The sequence below is a fragment of the Setaria viridis genome, chromosome 3, assembly GCF_005286985.2.
Source record: "Setaria viridis chromosome 3, Setaria_viridis_v4.0, whole genome shotgun sequence".
In the NCBI taxonomy this organism is placed as follows: Eukaryota; Viridiplantae; Streptophyta; class Magnoliopsida; order Poales; family Poaceae; genus Setaria; species Setaria viridis.
In genome coordinates, this window is record NC_048265.2 from 6,778,431 (window position 1) to 6,797,608 (window position 19,178).

The window sequence follows — 19,178 nt, forward strand, 5'->3', positions numbered from 1 at the left end:
TAGTATAATCTTGTATGGATGTGGATGTAAATGCAAACGCCGCCATGCATTGATTTTTAGCTGTTGTATGGATCGTTCCATTCATCTTTTCCAATCGCTTCCTGATTGACTATGGGAGTTAGCAATTGGATAATCTTGTACTGAAGAGAGACATTCATTCAGTTAAGAAAAGTTTGACACAACTTTCACATCTTTTGGACTTGAAAATGAACCAGTCGAGTACTGCACTGTGCTCTCATTGTCCTTTAGGGTATATGTCCTGATATTTGTAGCAACAACTATACTCTCGTCGGATGCAGATGGAACCTGGCCAGAACCAGAGAAGGTGCTTATTATGGGGTAGGCAATGGCTGGTGATCGAATGGATCATCTCTTCTGTTGAATTATTCTGGCAAAAAGCAATGACGGCCCTGTTTGTTTCCGCTTATAAGCGGCTTATCGATGAAAATAAGTGAGAATTCTACCAAAGGTCTTGCTTATTTTTCCAGATTCTCGTTTATGTGGTACGCCGCTTCAGAGATTTGAACTACAAGAAACGAAAAGCGAGAAGCGAGAAAATCTTCGCTTAAATTATAATCCAAGCATGGTTGAAAAAAGCGGAAACAAACAAGGCAGACGTTGTGTGCGTGAAACCTGTCTATTCTATACTACTTGACCTAAACAATTCCATCTTATTATTATGGCCAAAGATTATCACAATGTAAAGTTCAATCAATTATGGAACTTTGGTTGGAATCTCTGAATAATAAATTTGTAGCCCGTGTTTTGTAATTAGATTAATTTTTTTTCTTCCGTCAATCAATCGATGCAATAATATGTACATATTAAATAAAACAATTCCCAATAATGTTCCTTAAAATACTACGGAAACACTAGTCCACCTTTAATTGTTTGTATTATGCACCTACGTGTCTCACTTGACTTCTGCAGCTTATTGAATTTGCTTGCCTCCAATAGCTGATAGTACTATATCAACTGTACACAAATTTAAGTATGTATTATGCAAAATGTTTTTGCTAAGGAGTAAGGATCTCTTAATAGAAAAATGCAAATACGTGTATGAAAAGAAACCAAATTTGTTTGTTTGTCTTGATATACATGCCTCGACTTGACTTCTCAAGCTAAATGTTTGTGCCTCACCAGATGGGGATATCCTTTGCCTGCACCTTCCACACTAGATACCGCCCACACGCAGGACCTACCTCCATCCGGAGTAAAACTAAACAAGCATACATACTTTTCTTATCTCTAGCTTTCGACACAGACTCCAGGAATCAGGATAGACATATCGCAGTTACACTTTTCCCCCCCAGATATCTATATTTTCAGATGCATCTCTTCGTGCCACCAACTGATGTTCAGCAAAGAGGGTGTTCACTTAAACGCATGTTTTCTTTTTTTTCGTAGAGGCCATGTGCAGGTATAACAGCAATGACACTCTCTACTTCAACTGAGTATGAAACACGCTATGCTTCATTTCTCTTCCCAAATTGGGGGCCTGAAATTAACTGATTGCTACATGCACACATGACAAACTGGTAGTCAGATCACCTTGGCCCTGAGAGCTCGACGGCTTGCAACTCGATTGAAGTGGATTGGTCTTCATCATAATTTATAGCCCGGTACGCAGACTCGTCGGGGTCCGGTTCCTCGACATTTTTCATGGCCTCCCATTTCTCTGCAACCCCATCTCCCTCTTCCAGCATGGTAACAACTTCAGACATCCTGGGGCGGTGTTTAGGGCTGTACATTGTGCAGAGCAGTGCAATTTGAATCATCTTCACCAATTCAACACTATCATAGCTGTTTCTCAGTTTCTTATCTGCAAATGAGCTTAGCTGATTTTGTTCAAGAAGGTCCCTGGCCTGTAACAATATTGATGAATGTGTGCTTCGATCGGTCAGAGTGATATTAGAGGCACGGGGTAGGGGCCCAGCGCCCCCCCCCCCCCCCCCCCCCCCCCCCCAACCCCCAACCCCAAAAAAAAACATTTCAATCTTTACTAAATATTTCAAGTTTTGACTAAACTTTGGAAAACTTAGCACTACCCCTGGAAAAAAATTGAGTTTCTAGCTCCACCCTGAATTTGGACTTAAAAGTACGAGAGAAAATAATACTTACCCATTCAAGAATTCCTCCTTTCTGATATTCATTTTGACGAAGCTCCAGCGTTTCTCGACCAGTGACTAACTCGATCAACAAGAGTCCAAAGCAAAAGACATCAGTCTTCTCCGAAGCGTGGCCAGACATGAAATATTCTGGTGGTATACGTCCAACTGTTCCACGCACTGTTGTGACAACATGAGATATCCCATGATCTACAAGTTTTGCCAATCCAAAATCCGCAACAATTGCTTCAAGATATTCATCAAGGAGAACATTGGAGGCTTTTATATCACGATGGATTATCTTAGGATCACATTGCTCATGCAAATAGAGCAGTCCCCGTGACGCACCAAGTGCTATCCTCATTCTCCTTGGCCAATCTAAGGTTGGTTCCCCATTAACACATTCTGACAGGGTAAAGAAGAGAAAGAGTTAGCTCAATTTACTTGCCAAGAAAAAAATGAAAGCTTCTTAACAGTGTCTACAATGGATGCAGTGGAAACTTCAGTAAATTCTTAGGATTATTTTTTTAGAGAGAGGGGGAGGGGACGATTGTCCCCACCTAAAAATTCTTAAGATTCAGCTTGATCTGGGTAGGTAGATCAAAAGTGATTGCGCTATTATGATTTTTTTTATGAAATCATCATCGGCGATCATCCTTTAGTTGCTTCCTTGATTAAACTATTAGCAGTGAGTATTTTACCTTATGATAGAAAACTAATAGTTAGAATGAACAAAAGAATCTACCGATTCAACTTAATAAAAGGTGCTGATTGAACAGGTGGCCATGCATATTAAACTTTAATTTTGAGATAAGCATATTATTTAAGTACTGCATCCCGTCCAAAACACATGTTCTCCTCTAAATGCTTCTAGAGCTTATATCACTAATACAATACTTTCCATATGGAATTTATTTCTACAAAATTACCACCTGTAACAAATTCTAATAACATCAGTAACATATAATTTTTTTTCTTCTCAAAACAATATTTGTTGGTAGAGATGTGTTCCCGAGATCAAGTTAATATCATAAATGACAAGTAGAAGACATAGATTGGATCGAGGGAGTGCACAAAAGCTTCTCATGATTACTGAAAAGAATTATTTCTTCATTTTTTTACCCTCATGAGATTCCCAATATACATGAAGGTCCTATCGCAAAAGGGATACATGAGCATGAAGCATGATACTAACCTTTTAATTTAGAAGCAACAGTTCCATTTGGCATGTAAGGATACACAAGGAGCCTTTCGTTATTTGCAATGCAGAAGCCAATAAGATGAAGGAGATTACGATGAACTGCCAAGCTTATCACTTCAACTTCTGTGTGGAATTGATCATCCCCAACAACTGAATCGTGATTCTTCAGTCTTTTAACAGCAACAGGTGTGCCATCAGGCAAATCACCCTTGTAGACTATTCCATATCCCCCCTCTCCCAAAATATTTCTTGGGCTGAAGTTATTGGTAGCATTTCTCATCTCCTTAAATTTGTAATGCTTTAGATGCCCAAGAGAAACTTCTCGGCCAGGTTTAGCTGAAAATGTGATCATGTACTACATTACTTTCAGATATATGTAAGAGTGCACAATGCCAAAATTAACACAGCAGTTACATCTGCAGGCTAATATGCTGTGAAAAAAATAATAACATGGGCACAGTGCCAGAACTAAATGGGAAATCATAACCATCAACTGCATCATTAGTTTTCTAGCAAGACCACAGACATTGCAACATTATAGGAAGTAACTCAAACCAGAAAACGAAATGAACAATGTAGAGACAGTTTTGAGTAGCACATATTTTTATCAGTTATTCTAGATGAGAAGATATGGAAACATGATATGATGCACAGATAACAGAATAGGATGACAGTATGCAAATATGTGCAAAGGGAAATATGTTGCCATCGAAATCGAACACAATAGGTGACAGTTGTTAGATCTCATATCCTATCACTATTTCCCTAGCTTCTCCTTGGTGTCTTTCAAGCCCCAGTGACCAACCAAGGCCCTTCCAACCCATCTCCCCCAACCACAACTTGATACTTTGCATCACTAGCAACCACACACTCCTTTCAAATGAACCACATCAAACCTATGATTGGTGGCACCACAGCCGCTATGCTGCCAGGTGCCCCTAACACACGGTTACCCAACCTCAAGGGATCTTAGGTAGGGAATATGTATACATTTGAGTATAGAAAGGAAATGTGATCTTTAAAAGTTACTAATTATGTAAAATAAAATAGAGCTACATGCATTACAAGTTAGGTGATATAATGTCCCCTAGCCATGGCCAACAATATTTTATTTTGGTTGATGCGGCCAAATTGATATTTTGCTCCTATGTTACACGGCATCCAATTTGAGACTAGGTTTTGCACCCACAAAGATTCCGAGCGAGCCTCAGCTTGGCCCAAAGTTTTTCAAAGTCTACTTGTGGCCAAGAAGCACAGTTTTAGTGCACAGGCAAGCAAGGCAATAGCCCAAGAGCCTCACTCATATTTTTGCGATGCATAGGTTTGGTTTCGCTCAATAACTTTCTTACGTTGGACCATATAAGAGTATTGTCAACTACTATCCATTGTAGTTTGGAAAATTTTATATTAAACTAACTCTAATATGGTTTGGTGAAGAAGATATCTAATTTGGGGCTGCATTGCAATTCATATCAATTTTATTTATATTTTAAAACAAAGGACTCTATGGATAGGCATGTTGTGTAGGAGTCCAGTTTGCTCCACACTCGCAACTTTGTGCATAATAGGCAATGTCGCATACGAATATAGCTCACTCTCCTTGGATTTGAGAATCGTATAGTCAATGAGAGCCTTAAAACATTCTTAGTTTCGACAATAGAAGAGAGTCATATTATCAACCCTTGTAATTTTGAAAATTCAAGTTAAATGAACTCCATGAATCTAAATTTTAAGTTTGAGACCGCAATGGCATTCTGCCAATTTAATTTAAAAATTACAATGAAAAGGGTGTACTAATATACTAATAGCATATGAGTCTAATTTTCTCCACACACCATAGCTCCATCCGTAATAGGCAGTTCATATACGAGTATAGCTTGTTCTCCTTCATTGTCTTGGCAATCATAAAGTCCAAGAGCCATAGCCATCTTCCCTTGAGGAAAAGATACCCAAGCCTCTGTAGTTAAAGATATTATTTATCATATCACCTTGTTGTTTCCAAAAATACAATTCCTCGAACAAAGGTTGAGGTACCACCTAGAGTTTGCTAAAGGAGAAGATTCTACTTGGGGTTGTTGTTGTCATGCACCAAGCTCCTCGTTGGCTCCTTGACGATCTCGAACACCCAGTGGAGAGATGCATCCCTAGTTAGCTCGTGCAACTACTCAACTAAGCTGGCCATCTTACCTTTACCAACCCTGCGATATCGGTCAAACCCTCCACACTATGGCTACTTTGCTCTTCCCCGATGCCACAACTATGTGCATCGACAAGCCGCACCATGGCATGCTATGGAAAGTCCTACCACCTACTTTGGCAGTGACTATCAAGTGGCATGGCCCGCCACCTGTCGCCTCAAAGAGGAAGGTGGCCACAACATCATGGACCTAGAGCTCCATATATAGCACCTTTCCTGCTACTCAAGGCGGTGGACAAGCTACGGGCACAACAACCCTTTAGTAGATTTGGTATGCCTTTGGTACACCCATGGCTGGCCCAGCACCATATTGTAGTCATGAAGTGTCTTCGTATTGTAGTGTCACCATAGTATCCCTTGGGACATGGGTGTTCACCTCTTTTTGGCATGTTAGCTGGTGCATCTTCAATCCCCTATCACTCACCTTGCAATCACTATTCTCGTACTACACCTCACGCGGACAACTAAGTTCTATGGCATTGCCTCGAGCGAGCTCATATCCTCCCCCACCTAGTTGGCTTGCATGGTCGTGTGCACTGAACTGAGCACTCTGCAACTATGGTTGGTAGACCTGTCTTGTCCATCAGGACACGATGATGTGTGCATGCTCGCATTGGGGGGAGGGCAAGGAGACCTTCCATATAGGCATCGTTTATGTCATGCCCAAAAAGATTGCGTGCGATCCTCAACACTCCAGCGCCAACTGTGTTGGGGGAACCACCTTAGGAACGAGCTTTGGAATGATGAAGACCTTGGAGGAAGGTTAAACTGACCAATTATCGGGCTATTGCCCCTTAACTTGATTTTGATTCTGCAGGAATAGGAAGGTACCTTTGGAGGGAAGGCTTTGGTGGACTTATGAAGGTCCCTTCGGATGGAGCATGAAAGGCATGGACCCTGAGGGTCTGGAACCAGAGCTCATGGAGGTCACAGTGGCGTGCCCCCAAGTCTCCAAAGGCCAAGAATGGTCGAAGAAGAAGCGGGAAGCCATACTGATGCGCTGGCAGGGGTAATGTCCATACCAATAGTGTAATTTCCGTCGTACCCTAGAATATTCTCAGAATCTAGCCATTGTGTAATAGTAAAGCGTAATTGTATCTTATTATAGTTCATCTCCCTATAAATAGAGGGTAATTGTAACTAATGGGATGGCTGGTCCGAGGTTAATACATGCAAATTACATTCCTTGGTGTGCGCATATTCTTTCTTGGCAATATGACTGGCGGATCCAAACCGAAGAGTAGGTTAGACATTTGAGATCGCACCAAGAAAGACTGAGGGGTTCGCTCCGCTTTACCCTTCAGTGAGGACCATTCAGTCTATTGTGACAGAGTCCATTCCGGAGCCGTCGTTCACCAACAAACTAGGACAACTTCTCCCCCACCAAGGTTTGGGTTTTCTTCTAGATTATGTGCCACGGAAAAACTTAGACACAACCTTCCTCCATGGGCATGCTTCCCTCAGTGTTGCCTCCACCTCCTGACCCTTCCACAAAACCACAACCGAGGACGCCCACCACCGCTTCTTCTCATGTACCTCGGATTGCCACCTTCAATTCTAGTTTCTAGGCATGTGCTCTGCCCGGGGCTCCTATCTCGGACTCACCCCTCATGGCTCTTGACACCATTCTCATCACCTTACCACTTCCCTTGGCCCACTTCCTCCATACCATCATCATGCTCCTCCTTCAAGCAATTTGGAAAAGCCGCAATAATTGAATGATCTTCAACGGCGATAGGCAAACGGTCACCCTCATCACCAAGTTCGTGGAAGACCACTGCAGTTGTGGGTTTGTCGGGCAAGGTGTGATCATTGATGAAACTTTTCAAATTGGGGGTATACTTAGCAAAATAGAAAATAAAGAATATTGATAAATCCTCAAAGAAAAAAAATGCCACAAACAACAAAGGAAATCAACAGATAACAGTCTAGGATATATATATAGGGACTCCAACATAATTCCCCATTTCTCCTGAATGAGATTATTACGGAATATCTTTCTGTCTAATCAGTCCATACAAAAATGAAATATCTTTATGTTTAAACAAATTCCTTATGGAATGATAATCATGGTCAAAAGATAGTGCTGGATGAAGTCAGCATATGTAAGACTAGGATCTTCATCTGCAATATGAGACATCAACCTGTTAACCCCCTTTTCAGATGGATATGTTCGACGATCTCAAAGTTAAACAGAAATGTATATAGCGTCTGAAAGAATATTACCATCTGCAACTGCAAAGACCCGCTGACGCCGACGCCATTGCCAAATTAGGACGACAGCCCCAGCAACCAAGGCAGCCAGCAGTATGCAACCAATTCCTATGTATATCCCAAAGATAATAACTTTTTTATCCATGACCTGTGAATCATCTGGAGAGAGAAAAAAATGGTTGTGGTGAGCACACACAGTCATAAGACAAAACGGATGCCTGAATTTTAACTTCCTAAAATGAAACTGAAATAGTCAGCATTGGACAATGAACAACCTTTATTCATATCCTCCGGGGCTACTACAGGGAGAGAAAGTGACTCTGAGCAGCTTCGTCCTCCATGAATTGGAGTTCCTACTCCTGCTGGTTCATTTCCTTCACAGTTGATGTCACTTAGCAATGGATTACCGTCAAAACTATTCAGGCACGATGGATCAAGGAAATGAGAAAGATGAAAACAAGTTAGAACTAGCTTTACCCAAAGCTCATGTTGCTTCTGTTAATACAGGGAAAAGATGAAGTTGAGATCACTTACACGACATTCGACGCGAGAAAAGTTGGTCGTGGACCACTCAGGTTGTTGAAGGAAATATCCCTGTACAATAGGTAACTTCTTTTTCTTAGAAATGTGGAATACGTAAAACTCACAATGCCAACTGAACATATTTAAAGAACACTGCAGCAATGGCAGAAAGATGATTGGCAAGAGAAAGTACAGGGTGAAGATCATGCGAGCAGTGGCTAGTGAATCAGGCACGGGTCCAGATAAGCTGTTATTGTTCAATTTCCTGGATGAAAGAGGCAATCCAGATAAAACATCATGTGACTGTCAATGTTCAGATTAAAAAAAAACAGTGCATAACTGCGATGTAGATGTTTGAATGTTGGTAACCAGGAAAGAGTAGTCTTACAGGTGCTGGAGATTCTCCAGATTACTCAGTGTACTCGGGATGCTTCCACTGAACTGATTGCTTGACAGGTCAAGTACTTGCAGCAGCTTCATCCTTCCTATGGTCTCAGGGATCGGGCCAGAAATAGCATTTTGGCGCAAAGACCTGCCACAATTTGAAAGCAAACTCCTCATATCAATCCATCGCAGAAACATCTATCCGTCTGCCCACAAATCACAGCAGCAATTCGAAGTGCTTGCGACGAAATGATAACGATTGTGTTAAACTTGCAAACAGGGAATTCGCTAGAATAGAACTGCATGCTCCTCAGAATACCCTAAAATTCATATGTTCCAGACAGGTCTAACAACAGAGAAAATAGTTCTAGACCGAGACTTACAGATATGTCAGAGATCTGAGCCTCCCGATCGCTGGCGACAGTGTGCCGGAGAGGTTCTGCTGCGTCATGGACCTGCCAATAGCAAAGCCCAAAAGGAAAAAAAAACATGAGCCGGACCTGATCATCGTGGCAGCACACAAATGTCAGTTGTCAACAAGGAAGGAGAGCATACAGCTCTTGAACGTGGCCTCCGTAGCAGGTGACCATGTTCCAGTGGCACGGGTCGCCGGACTTCGGGTCCCAGCCGCGGAGAACTTGGCCCGGATCATGCAGCGCCGCCCTGATCGCCACCAGCGCCGCCGCTGCAAAACCACACGACCAAGACATGGACGGGAATCAGCGGCAGAACCGAGAAGGGATCGAGCGCGTGAGCACAAGATCTGAGCCTTCTTTGATCACTCCGGCCAGTACGGAGGAAGAAGAAGCACGTACCTTCCTTGCCTAAGCCCCCAGCCGCTGCCGGGGAAAGGACCGCCGCCGCGGCGACCACGATCCCCACCACGGCGACCACCGTCCTCGCCGCCCCCGGATCAGCTCCACGCCCGCCCATGGCGGTGTCCAGCTATCTACTACCTCGTCGGCCGCGGCGGGGCGAGCTCGCTCGGCGGGGTCGGGAAATGGAAACGCTAGCTGCTGTTTCGTTCTGCGGCGAGGATAGAGGGTGAGAAGTGGAAGCGATGCGGGAAATGCGGCAGCTTGCCGGCATGCTCCCGCGGTGGTGGTGGTCACTGCGGGCGCGGTGACGCCAGCGGCGTTGTACTTGGCGCGTCGCATGCCGTGCCCGCGGACGGCAGGCAGGCCGCCTGGCTGCTTGTCCGGTAGCACACACCGCTCCTGGGCTTCGGTTACCGGTGGCCGGGAGGGGCCTGCGCGCAGGCCACTCGTGAGTCGTGACGCCTCGGCGTGGCCGGTGAGGAGGTGAGGTGATCACCGGCGCTAGACGCCGGGGCCATGCAGCCCATTGACGTTTGACTGCATGAAGAGAGCAAGAGGAGGCCGGTTGGGAAAAGGAGAATCTTTCAGATTTAGCAGTGATTTACTCACTAACTTGCTGAAAGATTGTGTTCATGATAGTGTGTTATTACGTACTAAAATGCCCAGCATCTTCAGATTTTGTTGTGCTGCTGCCTTCACCTTTCTCGTGCAGGGTCAGCCAGCGGCACACACCAAAGACATGTACTCTCTTTGTATCTAAAATTGCTCACGCCCTGGCCATATGATCGTCAACATGTAACGAAGTGGAGTGACCATGATGCACCTCAAGGACAAGGATGTAATAAGTATAGCAATGGCTGCATTTGATGATACAAAAGGCCGATTTTTCCCCCTTTGTGTAAGGATAAATAACTGAATTAAGATCAGCTTGGGGTCCTTTGTCTCTCCCTCTTCCTTGAAAATGTTGCAAGACATGAACAAAGTATGGTGAAAACTACAAGGTATATCATTGAAGTCTGTGGACTAGGAGTTCATTTTAATACAAAAAAAAAAAACTATGGGAGCATTGCTCCCCTTTGTCTAAGGTAGCATTGCTGCCCTAGATGCAGCTCCGTCCATTCATCACTGCAATTAATCCTGGGCGGTTCGGAAATGTAATCTCTGCATGCTGCGTATATGATCCAGAAAGCTGGAACAGCAAAAGGATTCGCATTCGTGACTCGGACGAAGACCGTTGAGAGCTGTGACTCCTTGAAAGTAAGTGTGAGGGCATGACATACAGTACTAGTGTACTCTGTACTACCGAAGATTGGATTGGTCTAGTGATATGCCATGGTTTTTGCTATAAATATTGGTGTGCCGATTTTTGACAATGAACCAATTAGTAGCTAAAATGCTTAGACTTTACCTTGATTTTGGCTAGGCAAATATTGGAAGCCAACCAATCAAGCTCTGAATCCCGTTGGCAGTATATAGAAGAAATTGTAGACGACTTGAGCAGTCGTAGGATTACTATGGAAGATAGAGATAAGTAGGGATTAGGCCCAATCTCTAAAATACTTGTCAGGTCCACCAGTCCAGCCCAATTATCTGGATTAGGCCCATGAAAGCAATCCCTCCCTTGTTGGACGACATCAGTGGCAGGCCCACTTCGAAATGCGCACACGGTCCCGTCCAAACAAATATTGAACATCAGGTAGGCGTTGTACCGGTACTATGCAATTCTGAAAAAGTATCCCTTCATTCCGCTCAAAAACAAAAGTATCCCCTTATCACGGCGACCATGCATCATGATATTATATTTTTTCCGGAACATATAAAAAACAAAAGTCACATACAAAAAGGATCTGTCATATCAAAATCATACAGTCTTAAAATGGAGTACAATAAAAAAAGCCAAGGTGTTGGGAAAACAACAGAGCGTATTACACGATAGCAATCTCTATACTTCTATACTGTACATTCAGAAGTTCCAGCGATAGGATGTCCTAATGTTGCCTCACAGTTGTAGTACACATGGCCCAGATGCCACATTCCATGCACTTGCACCAGGGCACTTAGCTTCAGCAGAACTCTGAACTCACCTGGACACTGCACTCAGCTATATTTCTAACAGTAACAGCAACTACTTGTGCTCGTGTGTCTAGTTTAAATCTCAGTAGCGTGTGTAAGCGCAGTCAGAGGAGAACATCATTGTCGTCCCCAAGAATTGACAGAGAGAATGGTGCAATTGCAACATTGAACGTTGAAGATCCAGCCTTGTCGATGTGCTTCATTTCAAAATCACCTTCCTACAATTCAAAATGGTGTTAAGGTAAGCGCCAGTGGCATGTCAGTATTCAAATATGCCAAGGCAGATCCTATGGGGCTGAAAAAACTTTAAGGGGAAATTAATTGCTCCTTTTTGGGCTTCACACCCAAATAGTGCATCCCTTTTGTATATGAAAAAGGGTAATGCTAAAGTAAAACAAGAAATTGTGGTTGAATTGTACTCAAGATAAGAAAGGCAATGCAGAGAACTGTAAAGTTACCATTCTCCCATTTGGAGTGCTCAATGGGCACGCAGAAGAGTACTCAAAACCAGTCCTTGGAAATATGACAGGTTGCTCTCCCACTACACCAACTCCCCTGAAACAACAAAAGAGTCTGTCTTATTAGCATATCCTTGTCACAATTAAATGAGAGTTATAGTACAATAAATACTAACCAAATGTTCTCTGTCCTTCCATTTCCATCTGTGACAATCCAATGTCTTCTAAGAAGCTGAACAGGGCGCTGAGAATTATTCATAATTCTGATCCTATAAGCAAAAAAGAATTGGCCCTTCAATGGCTGGCTCCGGCTTTCAATATAGACGCTCCTGACTTGAACCCTTATCCCCTAAAATTTGGAACTCCAACTGATTTAGAAAAATTGATTGCACTCAAAGCTATGAAGTAAAACTTCATCCAAGTTAATCATATATAGTATCTCTATCAAGATTATGAGAAAGTAAAGTCCTTTTGGTGTTTTTCTCAGTCAGTGACAGGTTTACTGGTAACCTAAGATTCCTAGGCTGCTTCACCTTTTTATCAATAGCGGAACTTCCTTGACATCTCAAGTTTTACATGCGAATTAGCATTGCAGAATCGGACTTCTATATGCCAAAAATTTTAGAAATTACTCTAATATGCAGGTTCCAGTCAAAGACACATTTTAATTGCGGAGTCCAATATATTGAAAAGCACCGACCAGATTCAAATAATGGATACTCCCATGTTCATTTTCTACAAACATGCTGAAACATGTGAAGGAAAATGGATGGTGGACAGGCACGAGTAAAGGATGTGAGTATGGAAAATGAGTGTCAGAACATGTGACAGGATAACTGGTCCCCAAGTGTGAAAATTTGACCTGGTCAGGTGGAACTGGAACATAATTTCCTGAAGACCTTGACCCTGTAGTCACTTCTTTGTGGATTTCCTCATAACTTTATACCAGTTTCTTAGTGGATTCATGCTCAGATAACAAGCTGGGTACTTTTCAACACTCAATATATTCATATGAAAAGCGATACTACTTTATTAAGAAATAGATCTCAACATTCAGATGGATTTCTAGGATAGCAAATAGCATAGTATTTTCCAAACTGAAAAGGGGATGTAAAATCACAGTAAACTAAAAATTTAAAGGAGACGACTTACCAGAGTTGTAGCATCACTAGAGCATTTGAGGAGGGAGTGTGGAGCCAAAATCTTTAATTCATCTCGGTATTTAGCAGCATCCTGGGAAGCATGATTGCAGGAAATGAAAATCACAAACATGGTGGGGCCACTTAGAGAGAAAAATAACAAACTAACTACCATAAGTGGTACAATTGAAAAAAAACACCTAGCAGAAGTGGAACCTGAAAGTTCAAACCATGAGGCTGGAATTCAGGACAAACAATTCCAAACATGAGAATGAAGCAGAAGACTAGGTAAGAGCTCATGCGGTCAGGCCTAGTGTCCCAAGACTTCCTCTGGATTTCTAGAACGTGAAAAGGAATCATGTAGTCTCGTCATAAGACGCATCATGCATGGTCTTCGCTCTTCAGAAAGTCTTGCCTAATCAAGTCTTTGTCTTCCAAGTTTGATAATGCTAGTGCTTGTTTAGACTTTAGACACATAGCAACTAAGCGTGGTAAGCTTGGAGTTGAATTGCTTGGAACAACGGTGATGCATGAGTAGAATACCTCAAACCTCTCCTCCTCGATGGCCTTCCTCATCAATCGGCGGAGGCGCAGCACAGGCTCCTCCTCCTCGAACGACCTGAGCGAGTCCCTCAACCTCGCTGCTTCCTTGTAATCCTGCACAACGAATCTCAATTTTGCTGTCAAAAAGCCCAATTTGGATGAATCTCAACGAAACTGCAAAGTTTACACCATTTTGCATTGGTGTCTATTCCGGTACCTCGAATTGGGCGGCCACGGCGAGCTGCTGCTTAAGCATGGCGTACTTCTGGCTCCTCATTAGGAGCGACGCCGCCGCCTTCTCCTCCTCCTTCCGCGCCACCTCCTCCCTCTCCTCGTCCCTCCCCGGCGAATTCGAGCTCGAGTTCGCGTCCGAGGCCGCTGCCGACGCCACAACCGCCCGGCGAGCCGCGGGTAGCCTACCTCGCGGCCACCTCGCAGTTCTTGGCCTCCGCCCCATCCACGCCGCCGTCGGCGCCGGAGACGAAGACCTCAGACCCGCCCACTGCATCCTCGTCTCCCTTCTCCCGAAACCAGATCGAATTGGCTCTCCAAGAAAATAGAAAGGAAAGAAATCGAATTCAGTGGCACTTCGATGAACAGATCCCTGCGGTTTGTTGGAGGCCGGCGAGTGGATGCCCAGGCTTCGCTCCCCTCCTCGCCGCTAAAATTAGGCGCCGCTCTTGCCCTCCATTTCTGTGGCTCCGCCGCTTGCCAAGAAAACCAAGGCACCAACGAACAGGGGAGGACAACGAGGGGGGAAAAAATCTTAGATAATGTGCGAATTAGCCGGGTGGAGATCAATTATTTGGTCGGATACGACATGGAACACGTCGGAGTCGGGGCACCCCGGGAGTAAAAGATCCCGCCTTGTGGGGGTGCCGGCCACGCCACAACCGCAAGGTCCAGCCACCGGCCACCGAAGTCCGCACTCCGCAGCCGCAAATAGTTCGTCGGCGGTGACCACTTGCTGACATGCCAGTGGGATGAAAATCTCCATCGGTATTTTAATTCCATATTTCGAAGGTTTTACAGACATGTTTAAATTACAACGAAGAAAGTTACTGAAAATATGAGCTGACAGAACACGTCAATAACTTTTGTTCCGGGAAAATCAGCATGAGGTGGTATTTTAGCATGTGTTAGCTATGGTATCACGGATTGCAGCTGCAGGTTGAAACAAACAGATTTGTAAGTTGTAACGAACAAATTATATTCCTCACCTTGCATATTACAACAATCTGCAAGGTCCGCTAGCTTGGTGCGAATGTTTCATTGCTAATGACCATATGAATTCGTTGGTCGATGTATACCTTTAAGGGGCCTCTTTGTAACGCAGCATTCTCAAAATACATAAATAAGAAAAACATATGATTGAAGCGCTTATACAGTTGAAATTCTTTAGTTACAAACACAACATGTTGGACGTGGCACATGAAGAACTCATTTTTTTAAATATGTGCATAGCACGTTTTTCATTAAGAAGAGGAGAATTACAAAGATGTAGTTTCGGGAGAAACCCCAAAGAGCAGAGTTACAAGAGCCACGACCTGCAACAAATAACACAAACACGATAACAGAAAACAAAACCACCTCACCACCACCACACAAAACATGACCTAAGACGACTGAAGCCTACAGGGGAGAAAAACGCCATGAACACACACACGTCACCGACTGTCTAACAACCAGAAGCCAGCGGAGGTAAACTGAGGAGGTCATGCAAGACGATGCCTCCAGGCAGGAAGCGACGCCAACGCCGTCATCATCCGTCTGTCTCTGAGGGAGTAGACTAAGTCTTCAGGTCGCAACACGCCCCTAGTGAGGTGAGCTACGTCCAAGGACGCAACAGTCGTCGACCCCGGCAAATGCCCGGCCACGCTTTCGCCAAAGGCCCCCAAAACCAACTTCGCACAACAAACCGCCGAGGCCTGGATGATAGCCAAAGCGATGGGATGGCAACGAGTAATCCATGGTGACGACGATGAGGAACATCCGCAGTCACAATAGAAAGGGACCGCCATCACCACGACCGAAAAAATGACCATGGAGCGATCAGGCGACCGAAGGGGAAGTAGGCGGGCCCACCAGAGGAGCCCATGCCGAAGCCCTCCATTTTCCCAGCAACACTTGACGATGAGGTGGTGACCCGAAGCACCATGGGGAAGATGAAGACCCATCCTCCCATCCCTGCCAGCGAAGAAGATGGCTGGAGGAGGCATGACCCCACGAGCGACAACCATCGACAGAAAGAGCGAGCAACCCAAGAGTGAGCGACCCACGGTGATAAGGTGAGTCACCCTCGGGCCGTCCTTGAAGAGCTACCGGAACACGACCAGGGTGAGGTGGGGTGAAGGGAAGAGGAGGAGAAGGAAGAGAAAGAAGTGACCTTGGGGTCCGGCACACCTCGGTTGGAAGTCCCCGCAGTCGCCCTCCTACAGGCGACAATGAAGAGGAGAGAGCGGCGGCGACCTGCTGTGGTGGTGCGAGGGAGCCCCCACGCTGCCCCGGGGAGGGCAGACCGCGTCGGTGGGAGGCAGATTCAGCGACACTGGACCCGGCAGTGACAGCGGCAGCGGGGACCGCCCCACATCATGGGCGAGGGCTTGGCGGCACATGCCGGGCCCTCGGCGTGCGGTCCCCTGCGGGAGCGATGGTGTGGAGCCGGCTTCCTGGCGAGCAGCCGCCCGCGGCGGCACGGATCGGACGGCTCGGAGCGGCGGCGGGCTCCCCGATGGATGGACCCCCACAAGGCAGCGCGACGAGCCCTCACATGGATCTGGGACCAAGGAAGGTTGGATCTTGCGTCACCTGCGAGGAGGAGGAGGGGGATCTGAGCCCCGCGGCGGTTGGGACAGTGGTAGCGGACTTGGGCTGAAGCCCCCCGAGTCACCAAGGACGGCGACGTGCTGTCCTCTCGCCTTTGCAGGGGGAAATTTAGGCTTCGGAGCCGGGCGGGGAGGCGCGGCGGCCGCTCGAGTCACCCAGCTAGCGACGTGAGGGCGAGTCCCTATTTCCTGAAGCTCTCTGTCCTTCCCATGAACACATGAATCCTAAGGCACAAAGGAAAGAAAACATGAGGTTGGTTGTCATGCTTATTTTCCTCCAAATTTTTCATAAAAGAACCTATTTCATAAGAAGTTCAAAGGAATTAGTAGGTTCCAATCTTTTTTTCCAAAGCCTCTCGTATGATTTCTCATAGAATTGAAATCGTCCATAATTCTCTACTTTTCCTCCATTCCAATTTCCAAAGAGAACTTTATTGTGAATATATATTATTTTTATGGTTGGTGGAGGATGAGGGTCCTAGCCTTCTCCTTCCAAAACAGCTACGGCTTCTAAGAAATACTCGCGTAATATTTTTTACTATAGTAACATCAGCTCATCCAAACGAACTACAAGCCAATGAAGAGCCATTTATTTTGGCCGGCTCCCGCGAGTCGAAGAAGCTGGAGCCAAACCCGAAGTTTTGATGCTCGTGCCCACGGAGAGATTTTCAAGGTCGCCATCTACCGTTTGAACGGATCATATTTTTCCTCTAACGATATTTACTTTTTTTTTCTTAGAGCATGCATGTTTCTATTGCACATGGAAGGTGCTACACACGTGATAAGTAATGCTAAATTGAAGAGTCGTGATCATACATTTCACACATCCAATGTATCTAGAGTTGCATTGCGCACATGTCTACCACTAGGATTTGGACTTCTTGAACAATATGTGCATGCAGTGCTGCTTCCATTTTCAAATTTCAAGTACCAGTGTACGAAACCTGGAACAGTTTTTTGTTTTTTTCCTTTCCCAAAATTAAAACTGTTACTGCTTCTCTATTTAAAAAAACCAAAACCAAGTGAAAAACGTGGTGCGTCGCCTTACCCTCCGCATAGCATAAAATTAATCTCGATGTATGTTCACCTTCAGATACTATATAGTGGGTGCATTAAGGTGAATTGGTTGTCATTGCTATGTTGATATTGTAGACAGATCCCTGTAATTGATTACTTTGCCAGTTTTAGACCCTGGGTCTGAAAATTTTCTTCTCAGTGCCTGAGTGAACATATGCCTGGTATCCATTACAGCCATGCCATGAGTAGCCAGCTTGATTTTCACTGCTCAAATCTTTTGACAGCTGTCTATTTCTCTGCAAAATAGATTGTGTTTGTGTTGAATGGCATGACCACGATAGTTCCAGGGATATCATGTTTTAAAACTCCTTTAGACTACTTGACACAGGGCATTCTTGCTTCCTTTGTGCCATGGTGGTTACTCATAGTGTTGTCAGCTTTCCTTAATTGCAGATGGCACCACCAGAAAGATTCAAATATCATACTCCAGTGGGACATGGGAGACCTAACAACTTATGTAACATACTTTATTTAGGTCTCCAGCCGCGCTTTGGCCCCTTTGGTCCTGGACGAGGTGAAGCTTTGGGCGCAGGCGGGCTTTCCTAGAATCGGGTCGCTGCTAGATCCTTTGCGGATGTAGTGCTTTTTTTCTTTCAGTGGTCTGTTGTATTTTTGTTTTCTTTTCTTTCTATGTGCTCTTCGTCTGTAACAAACATTTGTGCTTCTCTTCTACTTAATGAAAACGTGCTTTGCACGTTCTCAAAAAAATATTTAGGTCTCCACGAACCTTAAATATTTAGGTCCAACGTCAGCCACCTAAAGTTAAGGTTCTTCGGATGGATTCGAAATTTCAAATATTTTTGTTAAGTAGTTATCTCTAGACGTGATAGAGGCTGTTTGGCAGGCGTAGCTTAAACTTTAGTACCTGTCACATCGAATGTTTGGACACTAATTAGGAGTGTTAAATATAGGCTAATTATGAAACTAATTACATAACCCCTAGGTTAAATCACGAGATGAATCTATTAAGTCTAATTAGTTCATGATTTGACAATGTAGTGCTACAGTAACCATTCGCTAATGATGGATTAATTAGACTTAATAGATTCGTCTCGCGATTTAGCCTAGGGGTTCTGCTATTAGTTTTATAATTAGCTTATATTTAGTCCTCCTAATTAGCATCCGAACATCCGATGTGACAGGGCTAAACTTTAGCCCCTGCTATCCAAACAATTTATTTATGTGTTAACCTCTTGTCAAGTGCCATTTACCACATGGCATTTCTTTTGAAGTATTGAAATATAACGTAGAAGTTACACCTCATTCATGGATGTGTATGAATGTGTATTGGAATGATATTTGGATTTGCATGTGCATGACAAATTAATATTGATTGTGAATGTATGAACATGCAAGCTAAATTTGTATGAACGGAAATATAGCTACAAACATATTTTGGTGTTAAATACCATTTTCTTTTATATAAAAGAAATATATTTCGCCCGTAGCAAGCACGATAGAAAAAGAAGCATGAGGCGTAGTAGCTTGAAGAGGCATCAGCTAGGAGCGGATCTGCCACTGGACGGAGGAAGGGTCGCTGTGGCGTCCAAAAACGCATTCAGCAATGCTGGTCCCGGTCCGGCGGCCACCTTCGTCAGCGGAGAGGAGCGAGCTCGTGG

General features: G+C 44.4%; 2 protein-coding genes across 2 annotated transcripts; both read right to left on the reverse strand.

The window, feature by feature from the left end:
- Window positions 1-1,419: 1,419 nt before the first annotated feature.
- On the reverse strand, window positions 1,420-9,559 carry LOC117848981 (protein NSP-INTERACTING KINASE 3). The gene is made up of 11 exons (XM_034730593.2): window positions 9,442-9,559; window positions 9,182-9,311; window positions 9,010-9,081; window positions 8,631-8,774; window positions 8,436-8,507; window positions 8,255-8,314; window positions 7,112-7,191; window positions 4,990-5,031; window positions 3,304-3,630; window positions 2,122-2,513; window positions 1,420-1,865 (listed from the first exon to the last, which is right to left on the reverse strand). The coding sequence occupies exons 1-11, from the start codon at window positions 9,557-9,559 to the stop codon at window positions 1,548-1,550; spliced, it is 1,755 nt and encodes a 584-aa protein (XP_034586484.1). The 3' UTR covers window positions 1,420-1,547.
- Window positions 9,560-11,279: 1,720 nt separating this feature from the next.
- LOC117850104 (uncharacterized) lies at window positions 11,280-14,491 on the reverse strand. Its single transcript, XM_034731892.2, has 6 exons — window positions 13,875-14,491; window positions 13,658-13,771; window positions 13,128-13,208; window positions 12,152-12,324; window positions 11,976-12,072; window positions 11,280-11,735 (listed from the first exon to the last, which is right to left on the reverse strand). The coding sequence occupies exons 1-6, from the start codon at window positions 14,163-14,165 to the stop codon at window positions 11,622-11,624; spliced, it is 870 nt and encodes a 289-aa protein (XP_034587783.1). The 5' UTR covers window positions 14,166-14,491; the 3' UTR covers window positions 11,280-11,621.
- Between the last annotated feature and the right edge of the window lie 4,687 nt (window positions 14,492-19,178).